Source organism: Xiphophorus couchianus, chromosome 16 (genome assembly GCF_001444195.1).
Source record: "Xiphophorus couchianus chromosome 16, X_couchianus-1.0, whole genome shotgun sequence".
NCBI classification, from domain to species: domain Eukaryota; kingdom Metazoa; phylum Chordata; class Actinopteri; order Cyprinodontiformes; family Poeciliidae; genus Xiphophorus; species Xiphophorus couchianus.
Window position 1 is genome coordinate 19,127,048 of NC_040243.1, and position 17,915 is coordinate 19,144,962.

At 40.7% G+C, this 17,915-nt stretch overlaps 1 protein-coding gene across 3 annotated transcripts; it reads left to right on the top strand.

Moving 5' to 3' along the window:
- Positions 1-410: 410 nt before the first annotated feature.
- LOC114159892 (transmembrane protein 184B) lies at positions 411-17,707 on the top strand. 3 transcript variants are annotated; one of them, XM_028042138.1, is made up of 10 exons: positions 411-866; positions 4,499-4,732; positions 8,025-8,190; positions 11,731-11,821; positions 11,938-12,013; positions 12,092-12,183; positions 12,353-12,522; positions 13,567-13,761; positions 13,995-14,021; positions 14,924-17,707. In XM_028042138.1, the coding sequence occupies exons 2-10, from the start codon at positions 4,499-4,501 to the stop codon at positions 15,151-15,153; spliced, it is 1,281 nt and encodes a 426-aa protein (XP_027897939.1). In that variant the 5' UTR covers positions 411-866; the 3' UTR covers positions 15,154-17,707. The 3 variants fall into 3 exon arrangements, 2 of the variants coding, with proteins under 2 accessions (XP_027897939.1, XP_027897940.1); XR_003598679.1 differs by having other exon boundaries at positions 13,567-14,021; positions 14,924-15,048; XM_028042139.1 differs by lacking the exon at positions 13,995-14,021.
- The last annotated feature ends 208 nt before the right edge of the window (positions 17,708-17,915 follow it).

The window sequence follows — 17,915 nt, forward strand, 5'->3', positions numbered from 1 at the left end:
GATACATATGAGAGGATATTAGAAATATGTCCAGGTTTTATTACATTTTCCTTTATTTAAAAGTTGTACACCTGTCAGTCCATTCCATCAGTTCCTTTACCTAACTATCAGTCCTGTCTTCCACCCATTTGTCCATCAAAATGGGTGATTTTTTTTTTCTTTCATTATGGTCAGGGTTTTCTCTTTTATTTAAAGCACGACTAATTAGAAATAGTTGGCGTAATTTATAAGGACGTTTATATATATATATATATGAACTTTAACTGTTTGGGGAAAGCTAAGAAATTTGCAATATTTGACAGTGTAATCTATACTTCGCCATTAAAAACGTGTGGTTCTCTGGAAGTTGAAGGAGGAGGGGAGTGGTGTTGAGAACTTGTACGTAACCAAGCATAAACTGGGCGCGCATGCGCTCTCGGAGCAGAGTTCCAGCGAGCGGCTGTTGACACACAGCTTTATGATGTGGGCGAAGTAACGGTCTGTGGTCATTCTGTTTTGGACTGGCTCTAAAAACAATAGTTATCTTTCATTTTACTACCGTTTTTGCGTGGGGTCTCTAACACGAGTTCAATTCTTAGTTACCTCTTCATGTAAGGCGAGGCTTTGGGCGGTGGGAAGCTTTGCTACTCGCTAGCTAGCAGCGAGCGGATCAGCTGCCGAGCGGGCGACACTTCACAGCTTTTATGGGAAGAGAGGGAGATGCTTCCGGTGCTCGGATAATAATGCAGTGATTACCTACGTGGCTCGCTGTCGACTCGATATTAGCCGTTAGCCACTTAACTTTTAGCTTGGACTCGTGAAGGTTCACCATTCAGCTGGAGATGAAGAGCTAAATTGATGCTTGGATTCAAACATCTACAAAGGAGGTAAGCTTAGCAACACTGAGACATTCAGCAGGAAATATTAGTTTTCGTTTGTTTATCTCCGAATCCGTCATCAAAATCAATATCAGCTTTAGGGATACATATTAATGCTGTTATTTCTCTCCCCATTTTACGTACACGTAACGTATGCGTTTCTAGTTGCCTGCGTTGTTAAATCATTTTTGTTCATTCCTGCTGACGTGACAGCAGATTCACTTGTGACAACGCGCTGCTTTACACCGAAGACAGCTGGTTCGATGCAGCTCAAAGTACGACCCGTGTTGTGAAACCTATCCCCGGATGAAGTCAGCAGGATTGATGAGCTGCTCCTCTCTGTTTTCTGTGGCCCACTGGGAACCAGTAAGCTGTTCCTGGAGCTACACGCTGGTGTTGGTGCGCTGCTGTGGTCCGTGGATCTCATTCGAGAGATTAACCCCCTCTGGTTGTTGTCCATCTCTCCTTTTCTCATTTCAAAGGACCATTCTGCTGTATTTATAGACTAAAGTATGTTAAATAATTCAACTTTATGTGGATTATTTTATACCAGTGAAACAAACAAACCAAAAAAATATTTCATGTTTTTTTTGGGGGGGGGATTTTCATGGGGGTTCGGTTTGAAAACTACACCAACTGAGTTATTCTACACAAAAACACAGTTTGTAATTTTTGAAAGTTTCATTGGCGTTATAGGACCATTAAGGTTGATTTCTATGATCTAAGACCATCTTAGGTTATTGTAAACTAGAGAGGAACACGTTTTCATTTAACAAAAATCTTTATTGAATATATTACAAAATAAGGTTGAAGGCATTTGTTGTTTGGCTTGAAAACTAGAATCAAGAAATAGACAAAAAGCCTTAAAATCTCTCTTTAAAACTCGCTGTTTATATTCAATCTGTCATCATTTGGACACCTTCATCTAGCCCAGATTTGAAGCTCCGAATGGATATAATGAACTTCAGCAATGTTTACAATTTAATCAATAGTTATGCAAGTTTATTGATACAGCAAAAATCCAAAAATGCTTAAAGGAAAAGCAAAAAGAAAATACATTTTTGCTTTAAAAGAGGGAGCTTACTATGTCACAAACGTGTCCAGAGAAACAACTGTTAAAATGCAGATTTAAAAGTCAAAACTGAATATAAATTTAAATCCAAATCTGATGGTTTAATCACTCATCAGACAAGCGGTTCATTGGTCAGATTTGTTTTGTTGAAATCTGCTGTAAACAAAAATGTCTTCAGTCCAGATTTAACCGTTTTCTGCACATCTCAGGTTTTCAGGGAGTTTGTTGACCGTGGCAAATGTTCAGAAACGTTTTTTAACCAGTGTGTGGAGAAAATCAAAGGCAAGTCGCTAAATTATACATGTTGGTCATACTGAGAAGTACGACAATGCAGAAAAAAGGGCTGGTGTTTGAAAATGACGATAATAGATGATCTGATCTGTCCTGAACTCAAGTTTCTTGAACAATCTGGTAAATAAATGGATTTGATATACAGACCCATTTAATAAATAAGAATATTATTCAAAATATCCTTTTATTTCAGGAACTTTATCACATTATATTGATGCCTTTATTTCTGTAAATTAGAATGATTTTTAGCTTACCGTTAATGAAAACATGACATTTAAAATTATAATATTACATGAGATTAAAAAAAAATAAAAAAAATTTTAATAAGAATGTGTACTTAATTAAAAGTATGTTTAATATATGCTTAAAGGTTATCAGTTTTCAGAGGGTACTTTTAATCTGACAACACACATATTCAAATTTATTGAATATGAATGTTAATCACATGATAAATTAAAATTAGCTTGATCATTTCCATTCTGATGGTCAATTTTGAACGGGAAGTTTGTTTACGGAGATGTCAAAAGCTGCTTTATTTACGGTTCCGGTTCTTGGTTGTTTTTTTATTTCCGTTCTGTTCGTTTTATTTTGAGTATTTACATTATCTTCCAGTTGCAGTATTAAGTGTTCTTTGCTGAATTAAAGTGTACTGGCCTTTGAGAGAGCGAACGCGCAGTACTGACATATTGGTTGAAACTGGTCTCAGAGCAACGAATTATTGTCCAGAAAGATTTGTTCTCATGCTTTACAAGTTTGAAGAAAAAAACCATAGTTGAACATGATGATAAAAAAATTTTTATTCACCCATTTTCTTATTTTTTTCATAATGGGAGATGAAAAATAGTGGGAATGAGTCAGATTTCATTGAATCGGCTCTGGTTGTGGATCCAGGTGACTCAGCAAATGCAGGGGAATAGTTTGTTTATTAAAGGGATAGATTTTAAAAAATCTACTTCCTGCCATTCTTAGTCTACAAACATGACACAGGCTTCTGAGACTGCTACAAATCTGACGGAGGTTATTGGTGCATCAAATGGGGATTTTTCTACATTTTTCGTTTTCTTTTAGATTCTAAACTAACCTCGTTTTCTGTTTTATTTGTTACAACCTTCCATCAATCCTTCCTTACTGATGTGCTCCCTGCTTCTGCATTGTCACAAGCTTATTGAGTCTCAAGGCAAGGGGCATGAGTCACTCATGACCACAGGGTACACACACACACAGACGCCTATATTTAGCTTCTACTCAGAAGGGCTTGGGCAGTAATCACGAAAATGAGTTTTCAGTGCGAACGAGTCGATCGCCACCTTCCTGGAAACGCCAAACGTAGTCGTCAAGGTGAGCGATGCGCGTCGCCAAGTTGGGCGTCTTTTTGATGTGATGAGCTTTCAAGTTTGGGCTGCCTGGCTTTCATTTGTCTGAGTGCTGTGCGAATAGGTGGCGTGCATCAAAGATCTCGGTGAAAGCCGTCAGGGGAAACATCTAAACGTGTCTTCTAAGTCTGCAAAAGTATGTGGAAAAAAATAAAAAGGTATGGACATTTTTTTTTATTTCTGCAACTTATTGCATCCATCCGTCTAACCTGCTTAAAAACGGGTTACAAAGTTTTGGGCGATTACTTCTGGAATAGTTCGAAACTTTCTAATGAACTCAGTGGTGAAATTATTTGTTATGAACCTTTTCTGTCTGCATTTATGGAGCAAAACCGAAAATTAAAGACGCCTATTTCACTTTATTTATTTGCTTCTATGTAAATAATTGAAGGTGGTCACAGGTTTTCTGGTGTGGATCATGTTTTGAACTGATTTCTGCTCTCTGCGGAAACTCGTTTCTATGGTGTTTCTATCTTTAGCACGCCTCTTCCTGCCCTCGGCGCAGAGAAATAACCAATCTAAGTTTGTTTCATGTTAATATCTCTGTGTTTTTTTATTTGGTTTTATTTTTTGCGTTCCCATGATTCTCTCCTCTCACCCCCTCGGTCTTCATCTCACGTCACATCCACCCGACGCCTTCTGCATTTTAGATCTGTGCACTGTCCTACTTTCGCTGTTTTCCCTGTCTCTCTCTCTCTCTCTCTGTCTCTCTCTCTCTAACATCAGTGAATGTTGGCTGCAGATTTAGGTCACAGCTCAGGCTTGTGTAGTTCTGTTCAGCTGTATTTTCACATGACGTTGTTTGATTTGGGATTTATAAGTCGTTTAGACGAACCGCTCAAGTTTGGGCTGATTTGTATCGCATGAAGCATGATCACTGACGAGGCCCCACTGTCTCCGAACAGATGAGTCAGCTTTGGTGGCGAGCCAAGCGCCTGTCGGAGAGGTTGGGAAGCGACTCTCCCGATGGCCTTCCTCCGGGCATCCCGAGCACCGTGGCCCCTCAGGGGTCCAACTCCTCCTGGGCTCCCATCCCCCTTGTGTTCAGGCCGGAGGAGCCGTTCTTCCTCATGACGTCCACTGCCCAGATTATCTCCGGATTCTTCGTCTGGACTGCGCTTCTCATCACGTGTCACCAGGTAAGAGTCGGACATTTTGAGCAAAATCCGTCCTTGGCCCCCTGATGGAGGTGCCGTCCAGGGGCGGTCCTAGCCTGTTTGGTGCCCTGGGCCAACATCCTTCACCGTGGGATCACTTAGGTTACCATGTACCATTAGAGACACACTCAAAGTTTTTTTAATATATGTATTTTTTCATTCTTTTTATTTTTTATTTATTAATTCACCAATCAGTGCATAAAATACAGACATTACAGGCTAACAGCCTGTTGTAGATCAGTGGTATTGATCTACAAAAAAAAGGTAAGAGGACAGTAAAAAATAAGAATAAACAAACAATAAAGGAGGTGCACATTAAAATGGAAACATTTCAGACAAAGACAAAACAAACAGAAAATATCCAAGTGGTGTCGCATCAAAAATGGAATTGTTTAACATACGTTGGCAGTTATTTTCTGATTTGCATAAAATATATTTATATATATATTTGAAATTTTTGGGGGGGAGAAACAAGAATAGTACTGTAAACACAGTAAGGCACACAGTATTTGCAGCTAAAAGTATACAAGTACAAAATTGAAATAAATTGCACCATTAGTCCAACATTTATATAATCATTTATATAATCATGTGTGATACAGTTGAATTTTGATGAAGACACAAATTTCACTGCACAACTGTCAATCCAAATTCTTTGAATAAGACATGTTAGACTATATTGCACTTCAGTTAATTTGCACAACTGTCTTACTCTTAATAAGATGATTACTTTTCAAGCAAGAAGCAGTCTACAGGTTTAGCTGCAGAATCGTTTCATACTGTGGGAGATGATGCCGCTCTGCAGGAGGAGCCGCCCTGGGCGTCTGCCCACTTCACTCGCATCAGAAACTGCTACTGGCACCATCAAAGAGATTTTATTTAACCTTTGTATTCATGTTTACACACACTAAACATCTGAGCACACCCAAAGTCTTTTGTTGCCTGGAGATGAGGAGTGTCCAAGGTGCGGCCCAGGGGCCATTTGCGGCATCTGCAGTGATTTTGTGCGGCCCATGACTTCAATTCAAGAATGATACAAACTTGCCATCCTCTTGCTCAGGTGGTTGATGCAGATGGAGACTTTTTATTTTTTTATTTATTTATTTTCTTACCCCTCCAGGGGGTCTTTTGTGGGCTCTAGTGTCCCTTATATGATAGTAGGCTGACAGGAAACGGGGAAGCAGAGGGGGGAAGACATGCGGCAAATGTCGTCGGGTCCGGGAGTCGAACCCGCGACGGCCGCGTCGAGGACTCAAGGCCTCCAAATACGGGTCGCGCTAACCGCTACGCCACCACGGCACGCCCCGACTTTTTATTTTTAACCAAGGCAAAATTATAGCAAATTAAAATCTTAAAATGGAAACCGTTGCTTACAATAACCAGACCTTTTTGTCTTCTCTTGTGAGGAATCCAGCAGGTCTTTCTTTTAATGAAATGATTAAAACTTTGCTATGTACTTTTAAACAAAAGCGACCAGAATCGTGTTTCTATTTCAAATTGACAAAAAAAAAAAGTTGTTTTGTTTGCAGTCGAGACCTTTCAAAATTTGCAAAGTCTACACCAGATCTCCAGTTTGTTTTGAAGCGGCTAGATGTTTTATGTTCGGTGTTAGCTCTGCTGATGAGCTTATTACGCCTCAGTTTGTTTGTTTGCATTCATTGTGCCTTTATGACCTGCAGATCTGTCATACCCCGAAGGCTAGATTACTTGTCTCTCATTGTTTGCAGATGCTCTTCACATTCAGAGTTAAAGAATAGGCTGTTGTCGCTCAGGCAACAGGTGCTCCACTAGCACCTCATCAATAATCAGGAGATGAGTGTCTTTTGCTCGTGTTTGTGGGCGTGCCCGTTCAGCCCAAGGCCACCTAGCAACAATGTGTGTAGATGGGCCAGCTCGTTTGGTGTGTGGTCACCCACTTGTCATCACTGCATCCAAGGTGAGGGTCTGGGGGTGGAGGAAAGAGCAATAGGTGCGGACATTGTGTAAAGAGGGAAAAGCAGGAGGTGCGAGGGGGCCGCATGGAGCAGGCAGAGGAGTCACAGTGATGAATGATTATCCTGTTGTTCCTGCCGTCTCCTGCTCTGAATAGGAGTGATAAAAGCTTGGTGTCATTTTCCTAAAAACAACCCCCCACACGTCGGTTCACACGCACGCATCCTGCCGGCTAACACGCCTCCAGAGTTCGGCAAGTGAACACTGTCCGCGAAGATTCGGGTTTCAGCAGGTTGGGTTTAGTGTCAAACGGCTTGTTTGTAAAACCAAAAAAAGACAGTAAAACATTAGATTCACACAAACCAGAGCTACTCGTTCAAGACTTTCATATGGTCTCTGTTGTTTGCGTTTCGTCACTTTTGGGTGCATGCATGCTTAGGTTAAGGTCCCGGATGTTGTCGGGTGATCGATCCAGGCTCGGTTTGTTTACAGTTTTCGATAACAACTTTTTAAAACAGTGAGACAGACACCCGAGATCTCTGACTGACAGTCTTCCCAGTTACTGCACTTTGTTCTTAGGTTCCTCCCAGTGTCGTATTACTACTAGGCAATTAACCCTTTGCTTCTTGTTTATCCCTGAAAGGGATTTAAAAAGTCTGAAATTCATATATCTAAAATTAAAGCCTTAATATATCTTAAATTCATAAAATAAAATGTGAGATGGCCTTAAATGTGTTAGTCACAGGTCTTAAATTGCGTCATGGCGGAACTTTTTAATCTCATACAATTTTTTCTTTATCTTTTGGGACCTTTCTGTGAGTCAAACGTTTGAGTTGCACGCAGACATCTTCACTGCGTTCTGTAACTACCGTTAGCTAAATGCTAATATACCATTGCTAGCTAGCTTTTCTGCATTTATCATGGGTAAGTACAAACTTTCGTCTTTGCCACTGGTTCACTTATGTTGTTAACCTGTGTGAGGCTAGGTATATTATTTTTTTTTTTAATTCTAAGCTAGGCTCTATGGCGTTAAGGCTGTAGAGAGCCATATGCAATGTGAGAAGCACAGAGCCATTGCTAAGAGCCACAAATGACCCCAGAAATGTCACTGTTTTTGCTATTTTTCCTTGTAATATAGCATAAATCCCCCAACCGTCTCCTATATTTATAGCTTTTAGGTCTTAAATTTTATTCAAGGTGGCATTAAAAAGGTCTTAAATTTAACTTGCTGAAAACTGCAGCTACCCCGTTGTTTACTCAGACACTACCTGCAAAACCTTAAGTTTGTATAAATATCAGAGTAAAACTGTTTGTCTTATTATTTCTCTCCAAATCTTCTTAGATCTACATGCACCTCCGTTACTACAGCTCTCCAAACGAGCAGAGACACATAGTCAGGATCCTGTTCATCGTCCCCATCTACGCCTTCGACTCCTGGCTCAGCCTGCTTTTCTTCACCAATGAGGAGTATTACGTGTACTTCGACACAGTCAGAGACTGCTATGAAGGTTGGTACACAGCCAGAGCCCAAAGCTGACCCTGGTAGACAAAAAAACCGTCAGGGCAGAATGAACAGCTGAGTGTTTCAGAGTGCGTCTCCTGCTAGAAATGAGGCCGTGTGGATTTATGTGAAACCCTGGTGGCAGATGGCCTTTGTAATGTCTTCGTTTACAAAGGTTGCCATCTTTGTTGTCACGTCTCCAAGGCCTGTTGGGATTGCAGAGGAGGGGGAAACCAGTTTCCTAGCAACCGTGTGAACACGGACAAATCCTTGAGAAAGGACCCCACCTTTGGGCAGATTGATCATAACTTGTCCAGTCAATCTCATCAGACGATGGTTAAATTATTAAACACAAAATTGTATTAATATAACTGTGAAGTGGAAGAAAGGAGATTCATAAACAAACATAAAAAGTGTGGCATGCATTTGTATTCAGCAATAATTTGCAGAACCACCTTTGCAAATGAATGATGCAATCACAAATACACAATCACACACAAAAAGAAACAAATGTAAAAGTTGCAAAGACAAAAAATATACGCAGAATTGACAAGTAACAACACCATTAAAGACCTGTTGCCTGAGTGATTTTCTGGGACCCAAATGGAGCCAGAAGACCGCTTAGGTCTTCTGGCTCTGGTCTGCGCTGCTTCCCAGAACCAGAATTCAGCTTCTATGCTCCTCTAATCTGGAATAAACTTCCAAAAACTACAAAACTGCTGAAATACTGAGTTCCGTTAAATCAATGCTAAAATGCAACCTGTTTGCCTTTGATTCAGAATTACTAGAAGATAGAACAATATGTTTCATGTGTATTTGCACAATGATTTCAATGATGCAATTTGGGGGGAAAAACGTGATGTTTATTGCTTGTTTCATAATTGATTCATGTTTTATATTTTTGTGGTGTTAAACACCTTGAACTGCCTTGTTGCTGAAATGTGCGCTACAAATAAACTTGACAAACTAGCGAAACTAATTTAAATAAAACATTCTGCAACCAGAACAAATAGAAGCAAAAAAGGAAAATAGCAAAACAGCAGCAAGTATAAATCGCTGCAAACTCACGCCACAAAACAGAAGTCCTCCAGACCACTAGGGGGAGTCGACCACCAAATCATACGGTATCAGACCCTCGGTGAAGTTGGGATGTTTTGAAGAAAGTTGGAGGAAGGAAGAAAAAATGCGTTATACTTTGGGACTTTTTCAAACACACAGTCCTTCAGAACGTAGGACAGGAACTGAAGAACAGCAGCGTATCTACATAGGTAACATTAATGACTCTAGACAACCCCTAGTGGTCTGGAAGACTTCCACTTGGTGGAGCGAGTTTGCAGCGTTTTATACTTGCTGTTGTTTTTGCTATTTTCCTTTTCTGCTACTGTTTCTTGTGGTTGCAGAATTTTCTATTTGCATCTGTTTCGCTAGTCATTCAAGTTTATTTATAGTGCTTCCTCGTTATCGCAAGCGTATTCTGAAACAATTTTAGAACTTATAGTTTTGATAAATTTTGGAGGTTGACACTTGATCTGTCCAGGAAAATGTGCTGTTTTGTCCTGCTCTGGTGAAAGTGAATACTTAGATTAATGGGGGTGCAGGAACTGAGCAGTGACACGAAGCAGATCCTGCAACTCACCATAAAAGATCATCCCAGAAACATCCGCTGCACCTGGAAGTTTTATCCCAAACAGAGTCTGGTTTTTATAAGCTGTGACTGCAGGGTCGTATTTTAGATCCTACAGTGATCTTAGTGTCAGAAAATTCTCAAAGCTGGAACAGGACAACTTTTTGGCTCGCTGAAAAAAACATGCGCAAGTCATAAGGAACAATACGGATCACTGACAGCTCTAAACCTGCAGGGGGCTTCTCTTCCACCAACACCTGAAAACAACTGCGGTTTAGACTCGCCTCATGTGTTTCTGTTCTCCATATTAATATGCAACATGAAGCATTTCATATATATTAACAATCACATGACAATCTGAAGAAAAGTGGATTGTTTTATGCACTATTGCGATTATTACTCTTGGGAATTTTCGCCTGAGCATTTGCATTAACGTTTTGCTTTCATGCACTGCTTGACCTATTCAAGCTACAAGGTCTGAGTTCGTTCTAGAGGGAAAAACACGGCATCTGTGATTATGCAACTCTTAACAAAGCCAGCTCTGTGCTGCTGCTGCTGACTGTGCTCTGGCGAGTGTTTTCACTGCGCTACAGAGTTGAGCTCAGCCACTTTGGACTGTAAAATTAAAAGACAGAGCGCAGACAGAGGGGAGCCGGCATCTGTGGGTTCCACCAGGGGGAGCAGGCAGCGCTTCCACGTTTATCTGCTTCTCTGCAAAAGGGCCGTTACCCAAAATTAGATGTTTATGTTGGCTTTAGGTGTTTTGCAGCCTGACTGGAAAGACACAACAGCAGATAGTGCCTGACATGTTTGCTCAAGCAGCATAACGGTCGCCAGCCGGCTGCAGGCTTTTAAACACAACATGGACGGACTGCTTGAGAACCGATCGTCTAACTACCTCTTTACTTCCGACCGCATTCAGGGTTTCTGCAAGATGCTAAAAGTCTCAAATACATTTTAGCTATCGATTAATCTACTGATTATTCTGACGATTAATCGATTAAACAGATTTTTTAAAAATTGGCACACTGTAGATTTTTCATTTAAGCAACACTCCAGGTATGGTTGAATGAGGGAATGACAAAAAAAAGTTGATAGGAGATTTTCTTCTTTACAAAATTTGAAGCAGGTGAAGATAAAAGAAAGATTTCTTTTGTCTAAAACGCAAAACGCTTATGTCATTTTTACAGTTTTGGCATAATTACTGATTTGCTCTTTCAGCAAATGGCCTTTTTCTAAGTCTGTATACTCCAGTTGAAGATTAATCGAATACTAAATTAGTTGTTAATAATTGATTAATCACGATGAATCCGATTAATCGTTTCAACCCAAAACATACTTCCCGGCAGGCCATTTTTATTTGGCTCAACGGGAGCCGAGTTTTATTTTATTTTATTTTTTTTACAGCTGATAGGTTGTATAAACAACAGAAATACTCAAATCCATTAAAATCTTAGTGTTGCACCTGAAATCCAGGGTCTGTGCCTGCAAAGACACACGTGCACCAAGCAGGAATACAATATGGCGCCTGAACAAGCCTGCGCATGACATCAGCATTATTTTCTCTGTACTGTGGCTGCGTTCCACGAACACCAGCTCTCCCAGGAGTTTGTTTTCCATGAACAGGGTTCCCAGAGGTCCCCTCTTATCACGCTGATCCACTGCCACACTAGAGACCGGCTCTTTAGTATTTATGCACAGACAAGACCAGCAGATGGGTGGGATTCGTTTCCAACTCGGAACCTGGCAGAATCCGCAAAACAGAGCTGCAATTATGAGAGAGGTGTCAGGCACTGTGGAGATTTCATAACTGAGCAATCGCTTTGTTTTCCAAAGAATAAATCCAGTTATTTTTAAAGGTCTTAATAAAAAGGGTAGTTTATATTGAAAAAATAACATGTTTTTATTCGCCTCCCTTTGCAGCGTTTGTCATCTACAACTTCCTGAGTTTGTGTTATGAATATCTGGGAGGAGAGAGCGCCATCATGGCTGAGATCAGAGGGAAACCCATCGAGTAAGTTTCATTTGCTGCTAGCTTAGCTTTCAGTTTAATCTTTACTTCTCCTATTTTACATGAAGATGACCCTAAAAACATGAACTCATCCTGTGTTGACCTGTGCCCTCCCATAGGTCAAGCTGCATGTACGGGACCTGCTGTCTGTGGGGAAAGGCCTACTCCATTGGTTTCCTCAGGTTTTGCAAGCAGGTATCATTTGCTGCATAATGTGAGAGTCAACCCTGTCCATTAAACTCCATCGGTCACCGTCCTCTCCTGCTCCCTCAGGCCACTCTCCAGTTCTGCGTGGTCAAACCTCTGATGGCGGTCATCACCGTCATTCTTCAGGCCTTTGGGAAGTACAAAGACGGAGACTTCAAGTAAGAGTCGGCCACAAAACGCGCTCGCACGAAAATACTCAATACCCAAAGTGTTTTGATAAACGTAATATTTTATACCGCAAAGCCTCAAACCAAGTTCATCACTGGGTCGCCTCAGTTTGTGTGTTCATTCATCAGACTGTTCCTTCCCCGTGTTTCTGCTCTCCAGTGTGGCCAGCGGCTACCTGTACGTCACCATCATCTACAACATCTCTGTCAGCTTGTCGCTCTACGCGCTCTTCCTCTTCTACTTTGCAACGCGCGAGCTGCTCGTCCCCTACAGCCCCGTGCTCAAGTTCTTCATGGTGAAGTCGGTCATCTTCCTCTCCTTCTGGCAGGGTGAGAACGCCACAACAGAGTCAGCAGAAATGTTACTGCAGACGGACCAATGTGGAGATTTCTGCCGATGTACGATAACGTTGCGGTTGTGGCCGATAACGATATTTACTGATATTTCGTACCGTCTCGCTGACCCCGAGAAGTAAACGATAACAAGATGGAAATAAATGTCAGCTGTTAATCTCGGCCCAGCTTTATTTATCGGATTGATATTATAATTTTAAAAAAAGACTGATATCGGCCGATACCGATGTTGGTGCCAATATATTTATTACATCCCTAAATGTAATAAAAGCTTTTTTCAAATAGGGATGTACATAACCGTGTTTATTAAGTAGGTAAATCTTAGCAAATGTTAATAACTAATATTGATTCCTGTCTTGTTGATTAGGGTAGGAGAATTAATATCGGTTTTTGATATCGGCCCAAATTTTCAAATCGGTGCCTTTCAACCTAAAATTCTGTATCTTAATATTAATTTATCACTTTTTCCCACCAATTTACACATTTGCTTCAATATTTAAAGGTTTTTTTGTGCCACTGAGCTCTGGCTGATTTGTTTGTTGTTCTAAAAAATAAAAACTTAACCAGAAAATGTTGCTGATCACGTTTGTGGTTGAAGCCACATGCAGCAGGCCTGAGAGACAGATTCAGGTCGAGGAATAAATCTGGAAAAAGAAAAGCCCAGTAATATTTCTGCATTATTTAAAGCCTCCCGACGAAGACTAAAACATTTATTAATCTTCCAATGAGTGCATAAAGTAACTTCAGGAAGGGGAAAAACAACTTGCTGAGTGGTGAAGCTTTCTTTGTTTGGCCAAAGCACATCAGAAAAGTTCATAAAGCTAAAGCTAGCTTTAGCTTCCCACCATCCTGTCATGGATCTGGTCGTTATTGTGCTTTTATTTTGGATAAATATCCCCCACCAGGGGAAAAGTGGCTCAGAAAAATCATTAATAGTGAACCACAACACTTTTACGCTCATCAGCGTCTGTAACCTCAGCAGGTCAAACCTTCTCCTTGGCCTCTTTGTTTTCGACGCAGGCATGCTGCTGGCCATCCTGGAGAAATGCGGCGCCATCCCTCAGATCAACTCCGCCGACTTCTCCGTGGGGGAGGGAACGGTCGCCGCCGGCTACCAGAACTTCATCATCTGCATTGAGATGTTCTTCGCCGCCGTGGCTCTGCGCCACGCCTTCACCTACAGGGTCTACATGGACAAGAGGCTGGACTCGTACGGTAGGGTGGGGGATCCGTCTTCGTTCAAACTCCTCCTGACTCAGGCTCGGCACGCCGCGGCTCGGGACAGGACCGACCTCTCCCCGCTTCTCACTTTGACTCCTGTCCATAACTCGACGAACTGTTAACAGTCGCTCTCCTTTTCTCCTCCTGTTTGCTCTACCGCTATTTTCACCCTGACTTTCTTTTGTTCCTTCTCTCTTTCTCTGCTCCTCGTTCTGCTGCACTTAAAGGCTCGTTTCCCATCTATGGACAATACGGTAGGTCTGCCTCTGTCTCGTCTTTTCCCCTCCCAGCATTGTGTCTCAGCAGGCTGATTTAACTGTGGTTAGTGATTCATTGCTTTGTCTGTGATCATTCTGTGATATTATTTCACCATTTGAAACGTGCCGTCTTTATTGCTTTCGATATGCGTTTGTAAAACTGAGTTCAGTCTGTTTTTCTTGGTTTTCCTCTCCCTGTATGGAGCATCGTCCTGCAGACTAAATGCTTATCAAAACTACTTTTATTTAAGCTATGCTCAATTCAAAAGATTTAAAAATTAAGGTCATAGAAATGCTTCTTTTAGCACTTTTTAAAATGTGTTTTGTGCAATTTTTCAACCGAATTTCCAAAATATAATTTGGAAATCTGCTCTTTTTGCCTGTAGTTATTATCTTTTTAATTGGGGATTACATTACGTCCTATTACAATTTTTTATAGATATGCTATAAAAGTAAATGTTTTTCCAAACATATAAGTAAAATCTAGTTCTTGAATTAAAGAATTAAAACAAATGTACTAAAAAAAGGGCAACATTTAAGTGTCCAAACTAATTTTATTCAGCGGAACCGAGGGCTAAATCTGTCCTTCGGGTTGAAACGGTTAACGCTTTTACCTCCAAAAAAAACAAACAAAAACAAAACAAATATGTCAACTTTGACATTTACTTTTGATCACAAAGTGAAAGATTTGAGCGTTAAGACTGGAATCAGCACAGGCAGGATTTTCAGCTGCTTTGTGTTTGAACTGTTCTGTTTTTTTAATCCTTTTGCACATTTTACAAATATTTCTTTGCAAAACGAAGCCTTTTTGTTGTTGTTGTTCTTTTTTGTCACTCATCTGCCCCCCCCCCCTTCACGTCTCGCCCGGCGTTGAGTCGTTTTCCCGCCTCGCCCTGCAGGTCGCGGCGCTCCGATGAAGAGCATCTCCAGCAGCCTGAAGGAGACCATGAACCCGGGGGACATGGTCCAGGACGCCATCCACAACTTCTCCCCGGCCTACCAGCAGTACACCCAGCAGTCCACGCTGGAGCGCGGCGGGGGGCCGTCCCTGTCCCGCAGCCACAGCAACCTCAGCGCCCGTGGCGACAACGAGAAAACCCTCCTGCTGAGCTCCGACGACGAGTTCTGACCTCCGACCTCCTGACGTTTTACTCAAGCCTTAACTTTCAGCTGTGTTTTTTTTTTTTTTTTTTTTTAGTTTCCATTCCAGATGAGAGCGACAGCTCTGGTTGGAAACCGTGGCGACCGGAGGCGTCGCGGAGGGACCATCCCAGGCTTTTTGAAGGCCGACTTGTTACTCGTGGCGATGTCATATAGCAGCTGTGGTTGTTACGGTTACAGATGCTAGCTAAATGTCTGCATATATCAGAATATGGGTTAGTACTAAATAACCGCGCCTGCTTATAGCATCTGGTTAATGCACTTTAGATGGTACAGCAGAGAAAATAAGTGCCATCTTCATCTAAAACACACAACTTTCTTAGTTTTTTGCTTTTGTTGGTTTCTTTTCTGAACATTGCCAAAAAAAAAGGAGAGAGAAAAATCTGAGCTCCTCTGATTTTTAAGCATAGAGTTGCTTTATAGAGAAAGGTACGGAGATTCAATCTGCTGGCTTTAGGTGTGTTCTTTTTTATTATTATAAATAATTTTTATATGTCATGCTTTGTGTACAACGCATTATTAACACACTATTTGAGAAATGTATGTCAGATATATTGTGGAAATACTATGTACTTTGTTATTATTGTAGGTTTGTTTGATGAGGCGCAGTGACAGTGAGCCCAGCTGTCCGCCCAGACAGGACAGCTGTAGGAGAGATTGTTTTGTTTTGACTTCGCGTGGGCGGGGGCTGGGGGGGGCGGGGACCGGAAGTACGACGCCCACGCAGATTACAGATTACCGAAGAAGCCATGCTTCCTGCTGAGCTGCCCCAGCTGTGATATGCTGGACTCTGTAATCTTCTGATTGATGCCGTCAAGTTAAGCGCCGAGCCTGCTGCCCCCTGGTGGTTCCCACATGTTACTGCATCTCCATCGCAGTGCATTTCAGACGTAACTACTTTTGGATAAAGGAAAGGCTTTAACTTTAATGGAGTTGATAATCATGACAACACATGGATTTTTACTTCTTTTTTTTTTTTTTTTGTCGTTGGAAGGTGTTAAGAGAAATGTGTTTCAGCAGGAAAATCATGATTTCTGGTGTTTTTGCTGTCCTCTGCTGGCTTTAATGACCTTTCTCCAGAACATGATGAAAACGTTTCCATTTCAGCCATCAGTCGCCGGTGTTGGTCAAGCCTTATGCTTTATTAATGCATAATTCAATCATATTTTAGGTATAAAATTATTGCAGACAAAAACAAGATACCTCATAGTGCAGCTCATATGAATGAACAGTTTCAGTGAAGGTGGACATTTTGATGAGAACTTTATTATTTTTGGGGATGTCCTGAGCCTGAGTTAATTTGAGTCTGAACTAAACCCGACTACACTACTTGTTATTTTCCTGAGTTATTAAAATCCACAGCCTATCCTCATGTTGCCAGTTCGCAAAATGGGATTAGTCGAAGTAACGGGGTTCCCTCACAAATCAAGCGTCTCTTATGTTTACAGTAATATTCACAGTAGCTGCGTTTCCATTGACCGTATAAATGCACTTAATAGTGAATTTTAAATTTTTTTAAAAAGTCAAGTTTTTTTTTGATAAAATGGGTTTTTTTGTACTGGGATGAAATTAGCGTATTTCACAAAAATGCAACAGAAACACTTTTTCCGAATCGCAGGAAACAGCCGGATGTTACTACTGGCAGAAAAGACGAAGGAGACGACAGGAAGTGGTAAGTGGATTGTGGCGCGCTGGGATTTTAATTACGTTTCTTGTCTAACGGAAACACCGCAATTGCAAAAGTTTTTTGTTTTTTTTAAATTAGCAGAAAAAGTTTAGCACATTTGTAATGAAACGAAGCTAGTGAATGACGCTAGCTGTAGCTAGCGTTATCCTACTATTTCAACAACTAATATGTCAGCTCATAGAGGACAGTCGTTTTATGTCTTGACACTAATCTTTAGAGATGAGATCAAATATTTGTAATTATCCAGAAAAGGGATAATATAGCATTTGAAACCACTGGGAGCTAATTGTGATAAAATAACTCCAATCTGTATTGGAGCCCCCCAAAAAAGTCCCGATCAGGACATCCCTGTTATTACTTTTGATTTTTTTTTATACCACAGAATATTTTTTTTGCTTCAGCAGTTTTGCAGTTGTTGGCTGTAACTCTTATTTCTTAAGGCTATGATTTGTGTGAATGCATTGCTTGTGTCTCCTATTAAGTCTTCAGTGAACTCAATCCATAAACTTAATCACTCAGTTAATATTTTATCTGGCTGTAGAATCTTTAAAACACTATAAAATAGTTTTTTTAATTTATGTATTAAGTCTGTCACAAATCTGACAGCTTCATTAATTGTGTATATAAAGCACTGTGCGATTTTTGTAGGGGATGAATGAGGAGTTGCTCGGTAGTGTTCTGTTTGAATATTTTAGCATCGAGTTGTTTCACTTTTATATTTGCTGACGTTTTTTGGTTAAAAAACTTTTTAATATGTATATTGGTTATTTGTTTCGATGCTATGTTGACTTCAGTTGATGTTGGAAAGCAAATAAAGGAAATATGGGGAAAAAATGTTTTTCCTAAGATATTTTTCAACTGTAGAAGTTTTTAATCATCTTACCGTCTTCAGCTCTTCCTCAATCACTCCTTTGCCTAAACTTCATATTTTTATTAATCATTGCAGCCATCTTGACTCATGTTAATTGCTTTTGCTTCAAGCTTATATTTACCAAGCAAGAGGTCTGCAGCTGATCACTAGTTAATCAAAGATGGACCTGGTT

Bases quoted from the DNA above. Each gene is read 5' to 3' on its own strand.
- LOC114159892 (XM_028042138.1), top strand. From the start codon at position 4,499: ATGAGTCAGCTTTGGTGGCGAGCCAAGCGCCTGTCGGAGAGGTTGGGA. The intron at 12,523-13,566 runs GTGAGAACGCCA...TTTTCGACGCAG, and splicing joins CTTCCTCTCCTTCTGGCAGG to GCATGCTGCTGGCCATCCTG. The intron at 13,762-13,994 runs GTAGGGTGGGGG...CTGCACTTAAAG, and splicing joins CAAGAGGCTGGACTCGTACG to GCTCGTTTCCCATCTATGGA.